The sequence below is a fragment of the Artemia franciscana genome, chromosome 14 (assembly GCF_032884065.1).
Source record: "Artemia franciscana chromosome 14, ASM3288406v1, whole genome shotgun sequence".
In the NCBI taxonomy this organism is placed as follows: Eukaryota; Metazoa; Arthropoda; class Branchiopoda; order Anostraca; family Artemiidae; genus Artemia; species Artemia franciscana.
In genome coordinates this window covers 27,063,045-27,086,934 of record NC_088876.1, presented here as the reverse complement: position 1 = coordinate 27,086,934, position 23,890 = coordinate 27,063,045, and the positions used below count along the sequence as shown (strand labels likewise).

Genomic DNA, 23,890 nt, shown 5'->3' with positions numbered 1-23,890 from the left:
ATTATCTGCGGTTGTTCTAACCGAAGAAAACTACAAGACGAAATTTTTCAGAGGTCCAACCTCTCAATAGTTGTTTTGATTGGCAGGAAGGAGGAGGAATCACAATTATTCTCCCTTTAAATATTAAAAAAATGTGTTTTTGAACTTTCTTTTACCACTGAAAATCGAAAAACCCCCATCATAGACCTTAGAAAATACTTTTTTTGCATCTTCCTTTTTATAACGAAAAATGAAACCACCTTGTCTTCACCTCCTCATCCGCTAAATTTTCGTAAGTTGGTGCTTAATACCACATCTTAGAACTAACTTCAAAAAATTATTAGAAAAGAAGAAGTATAATTTAGTGTATTTCCTAGAGAACCGGAATTAGCAAGCTACTGTTCTGATGTTACTTTGCTTTTGGCACGGTGTTGAACGTGGTCCATATGTATCACGATCATTTTAAAACATATCTTCCCAGTATAGCTGTTTTGGATCAGTGCACTTGCCCACTGCAAACGAGCGTGCGCATATTTGGCAGGCGTTAGATGCCGTATCAGAACGTCCACAAATTTGGACGAGAAGTATCATCAAATCGATTTTGATTGGATGAAAGTGATTGCATTGCATTATTTTAAATAAGAGGATATGTTTATCTAGTCACAAGAGAATTAAAGCTATTGAAATTGAAAGAGATATATAACGCCTTTTGTCAAGCGTCACAGAAAGCCAAAGACAAGCTTTTTTTCTCAAGTAAAACTAGAATACCACACTGTTGTTGGTCTGAATTTTGGACAGATGGTATAAGTTTTAGGCAGAACGTTCAACTCTGAGACAGAAGGCTAAAATAGAGAGGCTGGAACTTACGCAAATCAGACTGGTCGACTGTGTTCACCACGCTGTTTGGGTTCCAAAACAACGCCAATTTTAAATGTCATAAATTATCATTCTGGGTACCGAAAAGGCGAAGACTCTATTTTAGTGAGATAAATCGCTTTGTAGGGCAGCCATTGATACATTATAACTCAATTTTTCGGGTGGGGGTGCTTTTATAGATAATAGATCAACGGAGCTTTGTCACTTGTTTTCTTCTATATATACGATTGACCTCTGTCTTGCTAGTATAATGATTTTAGAACGTAATAATCCCCCCCACCAAAAAAACTGGTATACCCTGTATTTATGAAGTCACTTTCATGTCATTTGCATTAGTTCATCGATTTTCATGAGCACCAACAGTAGCAACCAGCAGATTGTTTTTAGAATACTCTAAATCCGCGGCAATAAAACTAACAAACTACCGTCCCAACTTTAGATCCAGAGAATCCCGACTAGAGTGCCCAAGAACCAACTTTAATTTTACAGATCAACTGAGGTTGGGTGTTGGTTGCGACCCCCCCCCCCCCCCGTCCCCATAGGATTTTACACCCCAGGCCAAGCTGGCCCTCAGTGTCACATTCCTCGCTAAATGTGCAATCAGTCCTTAAGAATGAAATTTATTTTAGACCTTTTATCCAATAAAACAAAAGGTTATAAAACCCCATTTAGATGGTCACCAGCCAATAGGCTGGAGGCTGGCTGATTCTTTCCCTCTGTGGAGCTCTTGGGCCGTCCAACGAAAAGGGAACAAAAAAGAGTAGAGAAAAATGCAGTGACGCAGCACATTCTCTAAGATAGGATATGCTCATGTGAAACTCGCTTTCCATGGGGTTTATTCTACCAGGGAATGTTCAAGAGATTCATAAAACCTAGCGATTACGTCAGATGAACATATCATATGTGGACTAGTGGAGCCTCGGGGTGCTTTTGAACTGCTTGAAACCTATATATTTGCCCGAAAAAATTTTTCTGGCTAGATTCTGAATTCAGTTACTTTTCTCTTATTTCCCGTTACAGCCTTGCTAAGTGTTTTAATTTGATTTTACGGATATTGCATCTACATTAGTTGTTTTTTTCTTAGGAACTATATGCACAATCCTTGGTTTTCCTGCACTTTTTCTACCTTGCTTTGGCTGTGAGAAGTATGGCCAATGGGGTATTCTTTTGTGGTATGGAACGTTTGTGGCTTTGGCTCAAATTGGTTGGGCAATTGTCCAAATATCACACATGGCTCTCATTCCTATACTAGCCAAAACTGACAATCAGAGGATCGAGATTAGCTCGTACAAGTAAGATTTAAAGAATATATAAACTTATTATAAATAATGTACTCTTCTTTATATTTCCATTTATCCAGAATATTTCCAGCCCCTAAAACTGTTTATCTGGGACAGTGTGTGTGTGTGGGGGGGGGGTAAACTAAAAAAAGACACATCATGTTCAGTTTTTCAGACCCAGTTAACCTTTTTCAGCGGATGTTTTCCATTTTTAGCCTTAAGGGTTGGACATGTTCCGTTTGGCTCTGCCTTCGTGTTACACTTAAAGACATTGGCTCTTTCAACTTTTTTTTTGATATTTTTACTTTATGGGGTTTACTGTACTTTATTCTTTGCGTGTCATGGTGGGTCAAATATTATATTTGTTTTATACCTTAGAACGGTTTAAGGTTTTTGACTACTTTCCTTATGACGTCGGTTTCTTTCCATTTAAGAATATGTACCAAAATTGTGTGCTACAATCTGCTTGTTTTGTATGTCGATCTTAAACATTTTATTTATTTTATCCTTATTTTTTACTGCTGATCAGAACCTAAACAAGAAGTATTATATCCTCACATAGGAGAACTTGCACTTCTTAGCTTCGGGCACTAAGGAGAAATTGACTAGGGTTATCAACATGAAAACAACAGGGTTAAAACTCCTAGAACTCCGAAGATTGACTTCCGTAGTCAGTGGGACAGAAGACTTGTATGCAAAATCCTTAATTCGCAAGCCTCGAAACTTTTAAGTTATGTTTGATATCTAAGGGATAGATAAACATCAGAACAGGACAACTAATCGTTTTTGAAAGCATCATCAAATGATGTGGCAAAGTCCATAGCCATGCATACAGTATCGGATGTAAAACTTAGAAATTGGTGCATATTCAACTCTTCCATGAATGGGAAGGTTTCAATGTGGCTTCCAAAAATTAACTTCCGTGACCCCAGGAGCTGGGACTTGGATTCCAAGTCCCTAAGTCCCAAGCCTCAGAACGCTTTATTATATGAATGGTACGCAATGGAATAGTCAATATCACTGCAGGTTAACTAACAGTTTCTCAAACATGACCAGTTGATCCTACAAAGTCAATGACATATTGTATAAAGCCTAGAATGTAAAAAAAGCTATATGGACTATTCGATCAGTAGAGTGAAGCTTACACTTGCCTTGTCCATGAATATTTTTTTTATGTGCGCCCACTACTCTGCTTCTGAACAACTCTATCCATATGCCGTACCTTTTGCTGATGCACAAAGCCAGAGACTATGCAAAAAGTTTGCTCTGGTTGCCATCTATAAATGATCATTCAAAAATATGCCTTGTTCAAATGCCATATCGTCCCCTGAGAGCGGTTTTGTCGTAACTAAGGTTTTCAAAATTTCGAGAAATACGACTTTGAAAATTTCGCCTTTGCTGGAACTTACACGGCACAACCGATTTTTTTTTTTCGCAATACACAAAAAAAAGAGAAATAATGACTAGGAGGGTTTCCCGAATATTAGATGAAAAAGGTTAAGTTTTCATTGTCAAAAATTGAAATGAAATACAGATACGACAACCCGACATTACCGAAATATTAGTAAACTTAGATACGACAAAATGGTGTTAACAAAACGACAAAATATGAGATACGATAAACGAGAAATCTAAAATTGAGGCACTTCTAGTTGAGATACAATAAAATGGTCGACAGAATCAGATAGAGCAAAAAATTTCACATTAGATGGCAGTCTTAACTCCACTTCCTGAAAAAGTTGCAGATACGACAAACCGCTCTCAGGGGACGATATATCCGTTTAGAACCTTCTTCTGAAGTAGCTATTCCCTGAAGCCCATTTGTTGATTCATTTAATTGAAGGCTCAGCATATTCAGCCTTATTTGACATCCAGGTATCTCTAATCAATCATAAAAAATATATAGGTAGTCCAGAACGGATGGTTACGAATTATCCTTTACGAGGGTCTTTTTTGAAGAGCATTGGAAAAATATATGACACAGACATAGACATAGACATTTTTTATTTTCATCCAAAACATATAAATTACACAAAGAATTTACCATTAACGGCCACTCTTAAGACAAAAGAGTCCTGACTGTGGCCGCAATTCTAACCACCATGAATCTGCTAAATCATTTCTTCAAATGATTTTGAAGAAAGAAAAAAAGTCCTTGGGGGGGGGGGTAAAAAACAAAATAATTAATATTAAACACTAAATAAATAAACACCCTTTCCTCTTATCACACTTCTCTCCTTTTTAAAAAATGAAATTTAACCATTCTCTTGAATGATGCCAGACTTACTGCCGCTCTGACCGATTCTGTAAGGTCATTCCAGACGCTGACACCTATGTTCCTGAGAACAAATCCTGCTCTCGTTGTATTTCTTCTCTCGTGAGTCAAATCCTCCGAATTCCGGGTAAAATAAGCGTGATAAAACGAGTTAGTTTTTAAAAAAAAATCATAAAAATAATCAGGGCTTACCTTATTTACACTTTGAAAAACAAAAATCGCTAGCTGGTAATCACGTAGCTCGCCTATGTTCAAAATATCATTCTTTCTAAAACACTCCGCAGTATTCTGACAGTTTTGAAATTCTCCTATCAGACGCAGTGCTTTGTTTTGTATTATTTGAGTTCTTTTATAATTCATCACGAAATTGCTTGCTCAAACAGAAAAACCATACGTTATGTGAGGGTGCACAATAGCACTGTATAACAGTTTGACAACTGCTACCGGGAACACTTTTTTCAGCCTCCTCATCACTCCCAATCCTCTAGCTGCTTTTGCCGACACTATTTCACCATGCTTCTTCCAAGACAAATTACAATCAATATAAAATCCAAGATATTTTAAAAAAACACCTGTGTTATACTAACACCGTTATAAAGCACATTTTCAAGAAGTTGAGGTACACCAGTTCTACTAAACACCATAAAATTCATTTTTCTTGGATTTACTGCAAGTGAGCTTAGAGCTGTAAAAACATGAAGCCGACTAAGGACGTGGTTCGCTTTTTGCACAACCTCTTTTGAAGTCCGGGCAAACACTGTGATAGCTGTATCATCGGCGAAAGAGGCTAAAACTGAATCATTTAGGTAAAATTGAAGAGTATCCACACATAACAAGAAGAGTAACGGGCAAAGGACTGATCCTTGGGGAACACCACAATTTATAGGCATAGCTGCACTAGATATATCACTCATCACCACCTTCATTGATCTTCCACACAGATAAGACCGATACCAACTTAATGCTGTATCTTTAGTTCCAAGGTTCCGCAGTCTTTGCAGTAGAACTTCAAAATCCACAGTGTCAAACGCCTTCTTCAAATCAATAAAAATAGTTAGAGGGATCAAATTATTTTCTAACACACTATTTACACAATCTAAAAGGTGATGAACGGCATGCACTGTAGAATGACCTTTTCTAAAACCAAACTGCGAATCTGACAAAATCCCAAGCGAATTCATGTACTCGTATATTTTCTTATACACTACTTTTTCATAAATTTTTGAGAAGAGCGGTAGAATAGATATTGGTCTCCAGTTGGAAATATCTCTTTTATCGCCTCCTTTATGGAGTGGTATAACTTTTGCCTGCTTTAGACCCTCAGGAAACACACCTTTTTGAACAGATAAATTGACTAGATATAATATCACAGGTAAGAGATACGCAGCAACTGCTTTAAATGCTTTAATGTTCAGGCCATCAACACCAGCTGCATTAGATTTGATCGATTTCACTGCTTGGGTAATGTCATCCATAGTACATTCGGTAAAGTAAAATGAGTAATGAAGACCGCGGTTATCGTCAAACTCCTCAGTATCTAGCTGTCCGCTTTGATCTTTTGCCTCTTGGTTTATTTGCGATCCTATTTTGGTAAAAAACTTACAAAACTCTTCACTAACTTCTTGCCTCCCACTCACAGTTCTTTCACCTATGGCTAACTGTTCAGTTGATGCTGAATCCTTACCATTGCCGAGAACACTTTTAATAGTCAGCCAGGTCCCTCTCATGTCTCCTTTCTGCGATTTTAATTTCTCTCTGAAATACTCCCTCATTGCAGCTCGTCGTGCAGAATTCACCCTATTTCTTGCCTTTCTGTACTCTTTCCAACTGTCATCACTTTCACAATTGATATAATCTGAGAATAATTGGTCTCTCTTCTTCATCATTTCCAGTATTTCTTCTGCAATCCATGGCTTCCGCGGTTGGTTTTTCTTCTTAGTTGCAGTTTTTAATGGGCAACACCGATCATAGATGGGAGACAAAATACTCATAAATTTATCAAAAGCAGTCAAGGGGTCTTCTTTCTCCGCCATGACTTCTTGCCATGATACTGTGCTGATTTCATTTTTAAATTTCCTGAGATTTTCAGCTTTCATCATTCTGAATTGAAGCCTAGTAGTGGTTTTATGTTTACAGCCAAATCTTTTAATGGTGCAAAATACTGGTAGATGGTCAGACCCAGGGTGCAAGAGAACGTCAGCACAGCACTCCACAATTGAATCCGAAGAAAGAAAGATATTGTCAATCAGGGTTGCCGAATGATCTGTTATCCCAGTTGGGATTGAAACTGCGGGATAAAGGTTATGTGAAAGCATAAGGTTAAAAAAATCAAGGTTTACTCCTTCTAGATTTAAAAGATCAAAGTTAAAATCACCTAAAAAAATACATTGGAATTTAGTACTTCACATTCTTTGAAGAAATCCATCGAATTCTCCAAAAAATTCATCTGGGTTTGCGCTGGGCGGCCGATAAACCAAAGAAATGATAAACTTTCCATTTTTCTCTAACTCTATTTCTATTGATAAAGTTTCGAGCTTACCTTCATTCCAGAGAGTTAAATCATCCCGAATTACGTAATCCAAAGAATTTGCTAGCAGAAAAGTCAAACCTCCTCCTCTCATTGAACTCCTTGATTTTGATACAAGTTTATAGCCTTGAAAAAAATGTGACGAGAGGAAAGTGTCTTGAGTTACGAACGACTCGCAAATCCCTAATACTTCTACCGTATTTTTATACAGATCTAGAAGACGGGCGACCTCATGGTGGTTAGAATTCAGATGACAATTCCACTGAGCCACAGTCAAAGACTCAGATTGCCCAAGCATTTCAATATCACTTAACCGAATATATTTGCTATTCCGCAGCGGCTTAAATGGATGACCCACAAAATCATTCGCTACCGATAACGACAAAACATCTTCAATACGAAACGGCGAATTTTGCAACAAGTCCAAACGGGACTGATGCATATCATTATTTACTTGAACAGCCATTCATAATATAGTACAGACCACATTTGACGGTAAGGAAATATACAGAAGAGGGATAACGAAAAAACAAAAAATACAGTAAACTCCAACAAGAATAAGAAAAAAAAATGAACGGAAATGAAAGCGATTATCAATATCACTGATATTACAGAAGATCATCGATGCCCCAAATACGCTTAATGGGACTAACACTAGACTGTTGCACAAAAACTCTCCCCTGATCTGACCATACACATCGGTTTCCAAATTTATCTCTGGCAGCATTCAGTAACTCGCGCTTTTTCTTTGTGAGATTTTCAGATACAAAAATTCCACAATTTGCAAGATTCTTCTTTGCTTTGAAAATGGCGCTAGCAATGTCCTTAGAACGAAATTTCACGAGCACGGGAGCCACCTTGTCCGGTCTTTGTGAGTTACTAGAACCCAGACGGAACCGATGAACACTCACAACATCGGAATTTGCGATACTAGACAGGCCCATTTGGTAACGTATGATATGATTAATAGATGGATTTAGATTTTGCGATGGGTTCTGTTTCACACCGTTAAATAAGAGAGAATCTAGCTTAGCTTCCTGCTCATAATCGTCAACTTTCACCTCTAGTTGAGTTACCCTGTTCTCAAGGATTTCAATAGCATGCAAGTAACTTTTAAGCTGTTTTTCAATGATGTTAAACTTTGGGCTAAATTCTATAATGATCGCATCGTGTATTTCTGAAACCATGGTCTCTGTCGTAAACTTGGCAGTACTAGTCGCTGGAGTTGACCCGGTCGATTTCAGTTTTTCGGCTATTTTCTTTTCAATTGTCTCTGATAAATTTTTCTTGGTAGCGAGCAAATCCTGCTCGGTAGTATTAACAAGATTTCGCAATTCTGCTGCACAATCAGCAGCAGTATTTGAACCCTTCAGATACTGTTTATAAACATCCGGATAATCACGTAATTCATCAAATGCAGCATCTACTCCTCTCGCTTTCCTGGCTGAAGCTTCCGTTACATTATCTTTATAACTGACAAGCTGCTCAGAAGTAACCAATTGGCCATCATGTTTTTTTCCACAGCAGAAAACGTGATACTTTTTAGGCCCTTTCGAAGTGAGGACAGACTCCAGAATCCGAACTGGCCATAATGGGTAGCCTGCGAACCTAGCTAGAAAGAGATCCCCTGGTTTGGTGTCAACTGGTACATTTGGACTCATTTTGAAACTGGGATAAGGGAAACAATCGTAAGGGAAGTGTTGGAGGCTGTCTACCTTGTCCCCGCAATTTAAGGGGCAAGCCCGGCGGGTACCACGGCTCTTGCAAACAACTCACTCACCCCTCTTCTGTTTACTTTTCTCCTCCCACCCAATTAATTGCCAATTGCCAATAAATATCGGAAAGTCTATAAATATCGGATAGCCTTAATTATATATATTACTAGCTGTAGGGGTGGTACTTCGCGCTACCCCCACACCTAGTTGATTAGTTACGCGCCATTGTAGTTGTGTCCCACACAGTTCCTGTAGTATTAACAAGATTTCGCAATTCTGCTGCACAATCAGCAGCAGTATTTGAACCCTTCAGATACTGTTTATAAACATCCGGATAATCACGTAATTCATCAAATGCAGCATCTACTCCTCTCGCTTTCTTGGCTGAAGCTTCCGTTACATTATCTTTATAACTGACAAGCTGCTCAGAAGTAACCAATTGGCGATCATGTTTTTTTCCACAGCAGAAAGCGTGATACTTTTTAGGCCCTTTCGAAGTGGGGACAGACTTCAGAATCCGAACTGGCCATAATGGGTAGCCTGCGAACCTAGCTAGAAAGAGATCCCCTGGTTTGGTGTCGACCGGTACATTTGGACTCATTTTGAAACTGGGATAAGGGAAACAATCGTAAGGGAAGTGTTGGAGGCTGTCTACCTTGTCCCCACAATTTAAGGGGCAAGCCCGGCAGGTACCACGGCTCTTGCAAACAACTCACTCACCCCTCTTCTGTTTACTTTTCTCCTCCCACCCAATTAATTGCCAATTGATATATTACTAGCTGTAGGGGTGGCGCTTCGCGCCACCCCAACACCTAGTTGATTAGTTACGCGCCATTGTAGTTGTGTCCCTGTGTCCCACCTGTGAATATATATATATATATATATATATATATATATATATATATATATATATATATATATATATATATATATATATATATATATATATATGTATATATATATATATATATATATATATATATATATACATATATATATATATATATATATATATATAAATATATACATACATATATATATATATATATATATATATATATATATATATATATATATGTTTTAACTACATAAAACTTGCGAATTACAACATTCTTCGCTGTCCCATTGTCTGCGCATATAAATAGATTGTCAGGTTTATCGACTCCTGAACATGCAACATATAATTGTCCATGGGAAAAACAATCCGTATTCAGATCTATACCTCATGATTCTAATGATTGCCCTTGAGCTTTGTTGATGGTGATTGCTAATCGAACATTCCCTGTGTCCCCGTCGTCATTTGTATTTTTATTTATATATTTTTTAGTTTTCTTTTTCTCCTTTATTTTTAAGTTTTTTTCCTTTTTTTAGTTTTTTTTCTTTGTAGTTTTTAGTTTTTTTAGTTTCTTACCTTTTTTTATTTTTTTTTTTAAGTTTTTTTTTAGTTTTTTTGCTTTTTTAGGTTTGTATTAGCTTTTAATTTTTTTTTGTAGTTTTTACCTTTTTTTAAGCCAAGGTTCGAACCTTGAACCTAGAACCTGGAACATAACGCCTTACCAACTCAGCTACATTGGCTTGAATACATTCGTTTTTGAATTGGTTTATGATGAAATAATTCAGACGTTATGCTGACAAACACGATGTCACTTGACAGACAGACAGACAGACAGACAACTTATTTTTATATATATTCCCTGTGTCCCGGTGTCCCGGTCGTCATTTGTGTCCCGGTGTCCCAGTCTGTATATACATTCGTTTTTGAATTGGTATATGATGAAATAAATTTTTAGTTTTTTTCCTTTTTTTCTTTTTAGTTCTTTTTTGGTTTTTACCTTTTTTTTTAGCTTTTTTAGTTTTTTTTTCTTTTTTCTTTTTAGTTTTTTTTGTAGTTTTTACTTTTTTGAGTTTTTTATTTTTATTTATATTTTTTTAGTTTTCGTTTTCTCCTTTATTTTTCAGTTTTATTTCCTTTTTTTAGTTTTTTTTTCTTTTTAGTTTTTATTTTTTTTAGTTTTTAACCTTTTTTATTTTTTTTTAGTTTTTTTAGTTTTTTTTAGCTTTTTTATTAGTTTTTAGTTATTTTTTCTTATAGTTTTTACCTTTTTTAAAGCCAAGGTTCGAACCTGGAACCTCTTGAACCTAGAACCTGGAACATAACGCCTTACCAACACAGCTACATCGGCTTGAATACATTCGTTTTTGAATTGGTATATGATGAAATAATTCAGACGTCATATGCGGACAAACACGACGTCACTCGACAGACAGACAGACAGACAGAGAACTTATTTATATATATATATATATAGATACAGGTAACTGATCATGAGAATATCAATAAGAAAATCCATAGTTCCCAAGGGAATTTTCACTCAAGAAGAAAAATAATCCGCCTAATCAAATTATAATCCCTTCGTCACTGAATTAAATATTAGCTGTAGGTCAGGTAGAGACTATAATCCTTTAGTAATAGGTTACTAAACCTAATACTAAGCTTGGCCACTTATACGGATAAATAAGTGCAACTATTATTATAGGCCGTTATTTTATACCTGTAGCGTAAAACTCCTGTAAGAACCCCTTATTATTATACTTAATAAATTCATTTATTTTTAATGAATCGATTTCGGTAATCCTCTTTGGTCCAACAAATCACGCATACACCTGCTATTTTACATAGATTAACTTGAAAATACATTTACCTTTTATATCAGCCTAACAACAAGTATGATTACCTTTTAAATAGCTCAAGGTCCTTCTTAGATTTTTACTTTGATTTGGTTGCGGGTTTTGTAATTTTCTCTTCTCTCAATTTTCTTAGTGAAAGATAACTCAATCTGAAAATTGATTAATCTTAAGATTTGTCCCTTTTGTAAGGACCATTTATAAAACTAAAAATTACGATTGATGTTGCAGTAGTGAGAAATAACTAGAATGGAGCTTAATAAAATACCTTAATCGAAGGAATTAAGTCAGAGTAAATCCAAAAATTGACTTCAAATTATCTGAGACCTTATGAACCAAAATGTAGGTCCTCAAAGGGAAAGATACGGCTCTAATTAAAGGTACAGCCAAAACCCAAAAGGAAATTCAAAAGGCTTTAACTGACAAATCCGCTAAAAACACAAAATTAGAATATTTCGGTTTGACAAAGTGACGAAAAGTTTCTATAATATTGTTATAAATTTGCATATAAGGAAATAGTAAACATTAAGCAACTTGCATTACTAACAGCTTGCCTCAGGAGCCTACGAGACAGCTTGCCTCCGGAGCCTGTCCTTGCCTCGAGAGCTACGAGAGATCATGTCATCCGGGGTGGCATACTTATTTGGCCTTTAGACTATTTTCAACCAAATGGCTGTCAAAAATTCTGAACAAGTTTTTTGGGGGGAAGGGCAGCTTAAAAGGTTGTTGAAATGAGGGTGGCTGCCTTAAGATAATTTCTGACTCTTGAAAAGGACACTATTACTTTTAATTTCCAATTGAATATATTCCCTTCGAATTTTCTACAACCACTCCTTCCATATTAAATGGCTCAGGGAAAAATAGTACTATGAAGCCTTATGGCTCTTTAACACAGGCAACGCAAGAACGTTGCCTCTGAAAGAGGTTTCAATGACACCTATTCTACCAGATGTCTTCACATCGTAATTTGGAAAAAGGCCAATTGCCAGTAAACAAAGGTTTATAAATCAATTACCTAAAAAAAATTAACTTCAAAAAGTTGTCATTTGGCTGATAATTAATCAGCTGTCATTCAAAACCGAAAGCAAAACTGGTAAAAATCCCCAGAATCGAGCGTAAAGGTAAGCCATGTTGGAAATTCGACCTATCCTTCTTGTACATAGATCGACCATTCAAGCTGAAAAATCCATAGCTAAAGCCAGGGGTTATTTCAACCCCAATTTAATGGACTTGTAAACAAGCATTTTAACGCTGGTCAGAAACGAAAGTGAATGAAATATTAACCCGCAGGGACCCTACTATAGCCAGACGAAAATCGATGACAATCTCTTCGCTTCTGAATAGAGAGTAAACTGTTTTTGGGACTAAACCTATAAGACCCAGAGGTTTCATTCCTCGAAAAGACAGCACTATCAGAAATGAAAATCTGACAAGCAATGTTTCGTCAGTCTGGCTTTAATAGGTAAGCCTTGGAATTTTTTCTTTATATAAGGCAAACCGCCCTGATAATTTTTTTCTTCTAGGAATGCAGCTGGATTTGTTGCTAGTATTGTTGTTTACAGTATTGCATGGCTAGTCTTTGATTTACACACCGATGCCTCTAGCGTTGGGGAAGGCAATTCGAAAGAATTTTATGTAAGTAAAGTCAGTCATTATCTCCAAGAGTGTATTCCAGGTTGTAAGCCGCAGTAACTTCACATTAAATACAGAAGCTACTTCAAGACGGCATTCACCAGGCTTATAAGGACATAATCTATAAAAATTCCAATTATATCCATTTCTCTTCTCTCTATTGATCTTGAATTCAAATCAAGCAGCTGCTGGCATTGAGCCACGGGTAATGTAGAAAAAGCCAAGACAGTGAGTGAGAGGCGAATCTGGCATAAGCTCTTTTTAGGATCGTATAAGTATGATGTCATTTCACTTTTTGATAGATAAGTCTATCATCCATCCATCCAAGCGTCATTCCAAGGGCAGAAGTAAGGCAGATAGTCAACGAACTATCATAATATGTTTTAATCGGATAATAATGCCAATAATGATAATGATGCATATTTATTCTAAAAGAGATTTCTGATAACTATTTTTAGTAGAAGTTGTGACAAAAGCAAGTTTTAAGCTACTGTTTTGTTGTTGCAGCTAGTACGGCAACGTCAGCTGAAACGAAAAACCTAGTTTTTAGTAACTTTTAGTAGCTTCTTATTGAAAATGGATTGCTCCCCAACTAGCTTGTCAATTGGATCTTGTCAGATGGCCTCAACTGCTAATAGATAAATTTTGCTAGGGGCTTTCATATTTTCATTGTCGGATCTATGCACATATTTACAAAGACATTTATTGAAGGGAAGGGAAGAATAAGTGGAAAATTTGAAATAAACACCACCAGACGATAGCGATCGAAGAACTCATATAATTTAACATCAAACACTTCACCTTATGATAAAGTTTGAAATTAGGTCGTAAAAGAAAGCATGAATAGCATGGGCACCGGCAAGGGGGCATGGCCCCCGCCTGGAAATTTGGGACGATAAAGTAATTATGAGGAAACCAAAGGAAAGAGAGCAGAATAGGGAAGAACTATGGACAAAATCTGTGTTGCCCCATTATTGGCTGCCTGCCGATAGATTTTGACCATTAATAAGGAAAATAAAAGTTCTAATTTGTGATTGGGTGACCCATTTTGAGTTTCCCACAAATATTTTTCTATATGGTTGTGTTGGAGCAACAAGAAAATTCAGATTCTTCATAGTAATGAATGGTAAGTAAATAACGATCCTACTCAATAATGAAAGTATAAGAGCCTAACTATTGATAACATTCAATCAAAGAATTAGCTTTTCTGGGGATCCTAAATATGCATCTGTTTACCAGTGATTAGTGCAGTTATTAGTACACAAGAAAGTTCGTATATTTATAGAAAACACAAGGAAAACAACTTAATAAGGAGCAATTTCGGTAAAAATATGCCGTCAACTTTTGTTTGCTTTGCAAGAGTACTTGCAAAGAAGCCACTACAATCAGAAATGTTTCCCCTGAAAGGAATGCTGGGAATTTCTCTATTTTCCCCCTGAACAGACACGTTTTTTGTGTTTTATTATCATTTTTTTTTTTTCAGGAGTGATTGTATTTACCTAGTTGCCACTTTGAAAAAGATTTAATTTTTTACAGTTATGAATTATAAGGTGTTAAATATATTGGTTTTTGGTATTCAAAATTAAATTTAAAATATTGACTTAAAAATTGTTATCTGACTTTCTTAATCTTAGTTTTAATATTTACTTCAAATAAAATACTTTGATAATGCGTTACTTTTTGCAAACATCGAGTATAGAAGCATTAAATATTTTGGTGTTTGATAGCTAAGTTTAGAACTGTCGATATTGTTAAAAAATATCCGTCCAACACTTCGGCATTGCTCAACAGAACTGAATGCTGGGAGTCTATATCTTAGTTTTTGTACGTAGGCTATTGTTTAGTGTATTTTTTTGTGCTTACTTACTTTTTTGATTTTTATACTCTTACTTTAATTGACGTACTTTTTCCATTGGCTTTAGAAAAATGTTAGTCTCTAAGCTTCACGAAATAAAAAAAAAGAAGTTTTTTTTCAACTGAAACTAAGGAGCAACATTAAAACTTACAAACGAACAGAAATGTTTACGTATATGAGGGGGTCGCCTCCTCCTCAACACTTTGCTCTTTACGCTACAGTTTTTCGGCACTTTAAAAAAAGTTACTTATTGTTTTAATTAAACGAACCTAGTGTTTCATGAGTCGTTCTTAAAGAATTCGAACAAAATTTAAAATTTAGTGTAAAGAGTGAGGTTTTGAGGAGGGGACAACCCCCTCATATGCGTAATAATATCTGTTCGTTTTAATTTTCAATTTTTTCTTTTTCTTATTTTTTTTCTTTTCCCCAGGGGTCATCGTATCGACCAAGGAAATGAAAAGTTATGTGCCCTTTTTAAGTGACCAAAAAAGTTGAAGGGCACCTAGGCCCCCTCCCACGCTCATTCTTTTCCCAAAGTCAACGGATCAAAATTTTGAGATAGCCATTTTGTTCAGCATAGTCGAAAACCATAATAACTATGTCTTTTGGGATGACTTATTCCCCCGCAGTTCCCGGGGGAGGGGCGGCAAGTTACAAACTTTGACCAGTGTTTACATACAGTAATGTTTATTGAGAAGTGTATAGACGTTTCCTGGGGGATTTTTTTGGTTTCGGGGAGGGAGGGGTTGAGGGGAGGGGGCTATGTGGAAGGATCTTTCCTTGGATAAATATGTCATGGGGGAAGAGAAATTCAATGAAAAGGGCACAGAATTTTCTAGCATTACTATAAAAAAGAAACAATGAAAAAATAAATATGAAAAAGTTTTTTTCAATTGAAAGTAAGGAGTAGCATTAGAACTTAAAACGAACAGAGATTATTACGCATATGACGGGTTCTTCTCCTCCTAAATACCTCGTTCTTTATGCTAAAGTATTTTTAGTAATTTCAACTATTTATTCTATGGCCTTTCTGATTCAGGGGTCATTCTTAAAGATTTGGGACAAAACTTAAGCTTTAGAGTAAAGAGCGAGGTATTAACGAGGTGCAAACCCCCTCATATACATAATAAGAATATCGAAGCATGTTACGTAAGCTAATTCTCAAGTTACGTATATTTTCTACTAATAAAAACGTTCGTTAAAAATTAAAAGTTCTAGTTGCCTTTTTAAGTAACCGAAAAATTGGAGGGCAACTAGGCTTCCTTCCCCACCTTTTATTTCTCAAAATCGTCAAATCAAAACTAAGAGAAAGCCATTTAGCCAAAAAAAGAAATAATATGCAAATTTCATTTTAATAATTTATGTGCAGAAAGCCAAAATCAAACATGCATTAATTCAAAAACGTTCAGAAATTAAATAAAAAAAACTATTTTTTTTAACTGAAAGTAAGGAGCGACATTAAAACTTAAAACGAACAGAAATTACTCTGTGTATGAAAGAGGGTGTTCCCTTCTCAACGCCCCGCTCTTTACGCTAAAGTTTTTTACTGTTTAATAAAGTAGAATTGAGAGAAAAAGTCTAACTTTAGCATAAAGAGCGAGGGGACTATCCCCTTCTCAACATTTTGTTCATTCAACAAAAGTTACTTTGAAAAATCCTTTTTTTAATTATATATTCTCTTAAAAATTTGGAAATAAGCAAAACTGCACAGTAAAGAGTAGGGAGCTAAAGAGCAGACAGTCCCCTTGATACAAAGAATATTCTGTTCAAATAAGTTCCAAATTTGTTCTTTGCTTTCAGTTGGAAAGCTCTTTTTTTATTTAAGTTCTGATTTCCAAATCATACCCAGGCCAAAAGAAGATATAATTTGAGGTACTGTCCCTTTCATCTCAGGTTAATTGCTTTTAAATTGTACATTGATTAGTACCATCCTACGTTTAAATTTTCAACTTCAATTTTGGATAACATTTGAATATACTTAAAAAAATGGCAATGAATAGTAATTTTGGCGAAAAGTCCTTGTTAATATTAAATAAAAAAACTATTTTTTTTTAACTGAAAGTAAGGAACGACATTAAGAACAGAAATTACTCCGTGTATGAAAGAGGCTGTTCCCTTCTCAAGGCCCTGCTCTTTACGCTAAAGTTTGACTCTTTCTCTCAGTTCTACTTTATTAAACAGTAAAAAACTTTAGCGTAAAGAGCGGGGCGTTGAGAAGGGAACAGCCCCTTTCATACACGGAGTAATTTCTGTTCGTTTTAAATTTTAATGTCGCTCCTTACTTTCAGTTAAAAAAACAAGAGCTAAGAGCTCATATGGCACTTGTGACGAGGCGAGAAGAGCTAAGAGCCAAGAGATCATATGGTATGAGCTCTAACAAAATTCTATGAATCAATAGATTGATTTAAAAAGGAAAATAAGAGGCTTAATGCCGGTCAAGATTTAAAATAAGAGCTCTGAGTCACGATGTCCTTCTAAATATCAAAATTCATTAAGGTCCGATCACCCACTCGTCAGTTATAAATAACTAATTTTTTCTAATTTCCCTCTCCCTTTAGCCCCCAGATGGTCGAATCTGGAAAAACGACTTTGTCAAGTCAAATTGTGCAGCTCCCTGACACGCCTACCAATTTTCATCGTCCTAGCACGTCCAGAAGCACCATACTCGCCAAATCACTGAACGCCTCCCCCCAACTCCCCCAAAGAGAGCGAATCCAGTACGATTCTGTCAATCATGTATCAAGGACATTTGTTTATTCTATCCACCAAGCTTCATCCCGATTCCTCCACTCCAAGTGTTTTTCCAAGATTTCCCCCTCCAATGTCAAAAGATCTGGTCGGAATTTGAAATAAGAGCTCTGAGACATGAATTCCTTCTAAAAATCAAATTTCATTAAGATCCGATCGTCTATTCGAAAAAAATACCCCAATTTTCACGTTTTCCAAGAATTCCAGTTTCCCCCTCCAACTCCCCCCAATGTCACAGGATCTGGTCGGAATTTAAAATTAGAACTTTAAAGTACAAGATCCTTCTAAATATTAAATTTCATTAAGATCTGGTCACCCTTTCGTAAGTTACAAATACCTCCATTTTCAAAATTAACCCCCCCTCCAATTCCACCAAAGAGAGTAGATCCAGTCCGGTTATGTCAGTCACGTATCTTAGACAGGTTTCTATTCTTCCCATCCAGTTTCATCCTGATCTCACCGCTTTAAGTATTTTCTAACATTTCTGGTCCCCCCAACTACCACCCCCAATTACGCTTGATCCGGTTGAGATTTAAAATAAGACATCTGAGTTACGAGGTCCTTCTAAATATGAAGTTTCATGAAGATCCGATCACTCCTTCGTAAGTTAAAAATACGTCATTTTTCTTATTTTTCAATAAGAACCCCCCCCCCCCCAATAGAGCGGATCCGTTCCAATTATGTAAATCACGTATGTAAGACTTCTGCTTATTTTTCCCACCAAGTTTCATCCCGATCCCTCCAATCTAAGCGTTTTCCATGATTTTAGGTTCCCCCGCCCCAAACTTCCCCCAATGTCACCAGATCCGGTCAGGATTTAAAATAAGAGCTTTGAGACACGATATCCTTCTAAATATCAAATTTCATTGAGATCCGATCACCCGTTCGTAAGTTAAAAATACCTCATTTTTTCTAATTTTTCAGAATTAACCCCTCCCCCAACTACCCCAAAGAGAGCGGATCCGTTCCGGTTATGTCAATCATGTATCTAAAACTCGTGATTATTTTTCCCACCAAATTTCATCCCGATCCCTCCACTCTAAGTGTTTTCCAAGTTTTAGGTTTCCCCCTCCCAACTCCCCCCCCCCCCCAATGTCACCAGATCCGGTCGGGTTTAAAATAAGAGCTCTGAGCCACGATATCTTTCTAAATATAAAAATTCATTGAGATCCGATCACCCGTTCGTAAGTTAAAAATACCTCATTTTTTTAATTTTTCAGAAATACCCCCCCCCCCAACTACCCCAAACAGAGCGGATCCGTTCCGTTTATGTCAATCATCTATCTAGGACTTTTGTTTATTTTTCCCACCAAGTTTCATCCCGATCCCTCAACTCTAAGTGTTTTCCAAGTTTTAGGTTTCCCCCTCCCAACTCCCCCCCTCCCCAGTGTCACCAGATCCGGTCGGGATTTAAAATAAGAGCTCTAAGACACGATATCCTTCTAAACATAAAATTTCATTGAGATTCGATCACCCGTTCGTAAGTTTAAAATATCTCATTTTTTCTAATTTTTCAGAATTACCGCCCCCCCCCACTACCCCAAAGAGAGCGGATCCGTTTCGATTATGTCAATCATGTATCTGGGACTTGTGCTTATTTTTCCCATCAGGTTTCATCCCGATCCCTCCACTCTAAGTGTTTTCTAAGATTTTAGGTTTCCCCCCTTTAACTCCCCCCAATGTCATCAGATCCGGTCCAGACTTAAAATAAGAACTCTGAGACACAATATCATTCCAAACATCAAATTTCATTAAGATCCCATCACCCGCTCATAAGTTAAAAATATTTCATTTTTTCTATTTTTTCCGAATTGATGGTCAAATCGGGAAAACGATTTCTAATTTAATCTGGTCCGGTCCCTGATACACTTGCCAAATTTCATCGTCCTAGCTTACCTGGAAGTGCCTAAAGTAGCAAAACCGGGACCGACGGACAGACAGACCGACAGAATTTGCGATTGCTATATGTCACTTGGTTAATACCAAGTGCCATAACTAGTTTTTTTTTTTTGAATTTCTGAACGTTTTTGAATTAATGCATGTTTGATTTTGGCTCTCCGAACATAAATTATTAAAATGAAATTTGCATATTAATTCTTTTTTTGGCTAAATGGCTTTCTCTTAGTTTTAATCAGACGATTTTGATAAATAAGGGGTGGGGAAGGAGGCCTAGTTGCCCTCCAATTTTTCGGTTACTTAAAAAAGCCACTAGAACTTTTAATTTTTAACGAACGTTTTTATTAGTAAAAATATACGTAAGTTAAGAATTAACTTACGTAACGAACTTTTATATTCTTAAATTTTTATTATGTAAATGAGGGGGGTTAGTCCCCTCACTAATACCTCACTCTTTACACTAAAGCTTAAATTTTGTCCCAATTCTTTAAGAATGACCCCTGAACCAGAAAGGCCGTAAAATAAATAGTTGAAATTACTAAAAATACTTTAGCGTAAAGAGTGAGATATTTAGGTGGAGATGAACCCCTCATATGCGTAATAATCTCTGTTTGTTTTAAGTTTTAATGCTGCTCCTTACTTTCAGTTGAAAAAACTTTTTCATATTTATTTTTTCATTGTTTTTTTTATAATAATTCTAGAAAATCCTGCGCCTCCTTCATTGAATTTTTCTGTCCCCATGACATAGTCCTCCAAAGAAAGATCCTTCCACATAACCTCCTCCCCACAACCCCCCAAACCAAAATAATCCCCCTGAAAAACGTCTGTACACTTCCAAATAACCATTACTATATGAAAACACTGGTCTAAGTTTGTAACTTACAGCCCCTCCCCCGGGAACTGCGGGGGAGTAAGTCATCCCAAAGACATAGTTATTAGGGTTTTCGACTATACTGAACAAAATGGCTATCTCAAAATTTTGATCCGGTGACTTTGGGAAAAAAATTAGCGTGGGAGGGGGCCTTGGTGCCCTCCAATTTTTTGGTCACTTAAAAGGGCACTAGAACTTTTCATTTCCGTTAGAATGAGCCCTCTCGCAAGATTCTAGGACCACTGGGTCGATACGATCACCCCTGGGAAAAAAACAAAACAAATGAACACGCATCAGTGATCTGCCTTCTGGCAAAAAATGCTTGTTCGTTTTAAGTTTTCATGCTGCTCCTTACTTTTAGTAGAAAAAACTTTTCATATTTATTTTTTCATAGTTTTTTCAAATAATGCTAGAAAATCCTGTGCCCCCTTCATTGAAATTCTGTTCCCCCATGAGAAGTTCCTCCGTGGAAATATCCTCCCGCGTAACCACCCTCCCCTCAACTCTCTCCCCGAAACCAAAAAAAATTCCCTGAAAACGTCTGTACACTTCCCAGTAACCATTACTATATGTAAACACAGGTCAAAGTTTGTAACTTGCAGCCCCTCCAACGGGGACTGCGGGGGAGTAAGTTGTCCCTAAAGACACAGATATTTACTTGGATTTGAATTTCGAGGACGAAGTGGTAAGTAAAAATAACACAAAATTATTTATTTGGATTTCTTGTTTTTTTTAAGAAGATACTCTTTATTTGGTATTTATTTTTGGTTTAACCCCTAGGTAACGGGCCATGGAGCCTTGTAGGGGTAGAAAGTTATTGTTGTCCATTTATTTTGATGTTAATAAACTGAACTTAACTTAACTGAATTAGGTTTTTTGACTATGGTGAATAAAATGACTATCTCAGAATTTTGATCCGGTGACTTTTGGGAAAAGATGAGCGTGGGAGGGGGCCTAGGTGCCCTCCAATTTTTTGGTCACTTAAAAAGGAAACTAGAACTTTTTATTTCCGTTAGAATGAGCCCTCTCGCGATATTCTAGGGCCGCTCAGTCGATACGATTACCCCTGGGGAAAAAAACAACAAAAAAACAAATAAACACGCATCCGTGATCTGTCTTCTGGCAAAAAATGCGAAATTCCACATTTTTGTAGATAGGAGCTTGAAACTTCTACAATAGGGTTCTCTGATAAGCTGAATCTGATGGTGTGATTTTCGTTAAGATTGTATGACTTTTTCAGGCTCGTAACCTTTGATGGGTATAACTGATCTTGATGAAACTTATATATTTAAAATCAGCATTAAAATGCGATTCTTTTGATGTAACTATTGGTATCAAAATTGCATTTTTTAGAGTTTTGGTTACTATTGAGCCGTGTCGCTCCTTACTACAGTTAGTTACCACGAACTGTTTGATCACTACTAAAGAATTTCGGTTGGGTGAAAAGGAATGTTATTGTTTATATGGATGGAAATTCTGTGAGACATAACTGAAGCCATCACAACCTCTATAATAGGATTTTCTTATCGATAGATACATTACATACATTCGTTTAAATACATTGAAGTACTTCATATGGATAGAAAAAGAAAAATTCTATCATTTAAAATTGCTGAAAACTAAGTTCCTAGCAGTATTTGCCAACCCAAGGAAATTTTCTGGTGGGGCTGATGATAACTTGGCTTGCCTTTTCCACCTATATGCTTTTAGATATAAGAATGCAACATTTTAGCTGTATAGAGAAACATCTTAAATAATTCCTACTCCCCCTACCTCTTTCATTATTTATCTGAAGCTTCAGGAAGAGTAAGCAGTTTGTCTATTAAAATGTGCTTTTGTAGGAATCTACCCTACCCCACCTAAATAATGACTTACCCTCCTTCACTATAGCTGATACGCAATTACAGATCACCAAACGTAGCCTAATTTCATCACAAATACAGCGAATCAACTTGGTTGAATACAGTATTGCCACCGTTTGACATTACTTCTTTTGCAATTGGGAATCCTAAAATATAATTATTGATAATTTCAAGTCAATTAGCATCTCAGAATTTTAAATTGATTGCACATTAGTCGTCACCGGGGTAAAGTCGTAGTTTGGTGCCCTAAACCACCTTAACTGTCACCGAACTACCACTGCTATTTTGGCATCTGCCTCCCCCCTGGCGAAATATGTGTTTGATTCTTCTATCCATTCAATTTAATGAAATGGCCTTACACCCAACGTTTTCGAGATTTCAACTGTCACCCAACCACCACTGCTATTTTGGCGCCTGCAGAAAATTTTCGGAAAATGCGGAAAATTTTCTGCCGGCATCCTTGATAAATAAGTAGTAATTTTAACTTAATTTGAGGGGGGAAATGTTTTTGACTCTTTTACCCCTTCAGTTTAATGGAATGGCCTTACACCCAACGTTTTCAACGTTTCAACTGTCACCCAACCACTACTGCTATTTTGGGGCCTTCCGAAAATTTTCGGAAAATAGGACAATTTTCTTCCGGCGCCCTTGATGAATAAGTAGTAATTTTAACTTAATTTGATGTTGTAAAACCAGATGATTTATATTGAAAAGGCAAAAGATTATCTGTAATCATAAAACTCCTAAGATCTGGGGGGTAAAGAGGTGGAACTGGACACATAACTGGATGACATGAACTAATTTATTTGATGTATCGTATAGCTCTCCTGCTGCAAGCGAGATACTCTTGTGCATAATCTGAAAACCATGTTTTCGGTAATAAAAAATATCACTTTTATGAAAATGCTAATTTTAGGCTAATAGAGTTTAAATATGAAACCTTTGACGAAGGGTTTTCGATCTGGAAGAATAGAAGGGGTAAATAAAGGTTTGAGAAGCTTATCTGATCTTGCACGAAATAGACACATTCTAGAGAGGAAGCGGGATCCTTTATTTGTTAGCAGGTTTGTCAAAACTCTGGTCAACTTTTGCCTTTAGGCCTACAGATTAAAAACTTTCATAGAGGTTAATGAGAGAAATTTACGTAAGCAGTTAAAACATAGCAAAAGGTGCCCTCTAGAAGACAAAAATACAAATGCTGGGAAATGTTGTCATATTAGGGGACAACATCAGCTTCCTATTTGTTGTACTATCAATAGTCCCCAAAGTCACGTCGAAATAAAATTTGGCGGATGCGGACATAATTATGCTCTGCGGCGGCGCATCGAAAAAATTTAAGCGGCGCACCACCAAAAACTGACCGGCATTATGCTCTCAATTGGTCGGTGTTTGTTCTATTTCTAGAATTTTTCACTTGTTTGTCAAAAGTTTCAAAAACTAAATCGGCATCAGTTCTTTTCAGAATTACTTCTAAGCAAGAGTTCTTGGGGTCCATGATTCGTTTTCAGTTTCGTTACAATGACCAAACCTTGTTCAAAATAAGAACGAGACATCTATCTTAAAATCACTCAAACATTCTTTTAATCCAAATGATCGAGAATGAGACCTTAAAAGGTGTGAAGTTTGAATTAATTCGACAAATGAGAAATTCAAAATTTAATTGAATCTAAATTCTAAAACTTAAACTAA

The 23,890-nt window shown here is 36.5% G+C and overlaps 1 protein-coding gene across 1 annotated transcript in view; it reads left to right on the top strand.

Annotated features, from left to right (window-relative positions):
• LOC136035517 (major facilitator superfamily domain-containing protein 12-like) overlaps positions 1-23,890 on the top strand; it is a 52,130-nt gene that overhangs the window by 11,409 nt on the left and 16,831 nt on the right. The window contains exons 3-4 of the mRNA XM_065717359.1: positions 1,940-2,147; positions 12,861-12,972. Coding sequence (XP_065573431.1) covers positions 1,940-2,147; positions 12,861-12,972 — 320 coding nt within the window. The remainder of the gene's footprint in view (positions 1-1,939; positions 2,148-12,860; positions 12,973-23,890) is intronic.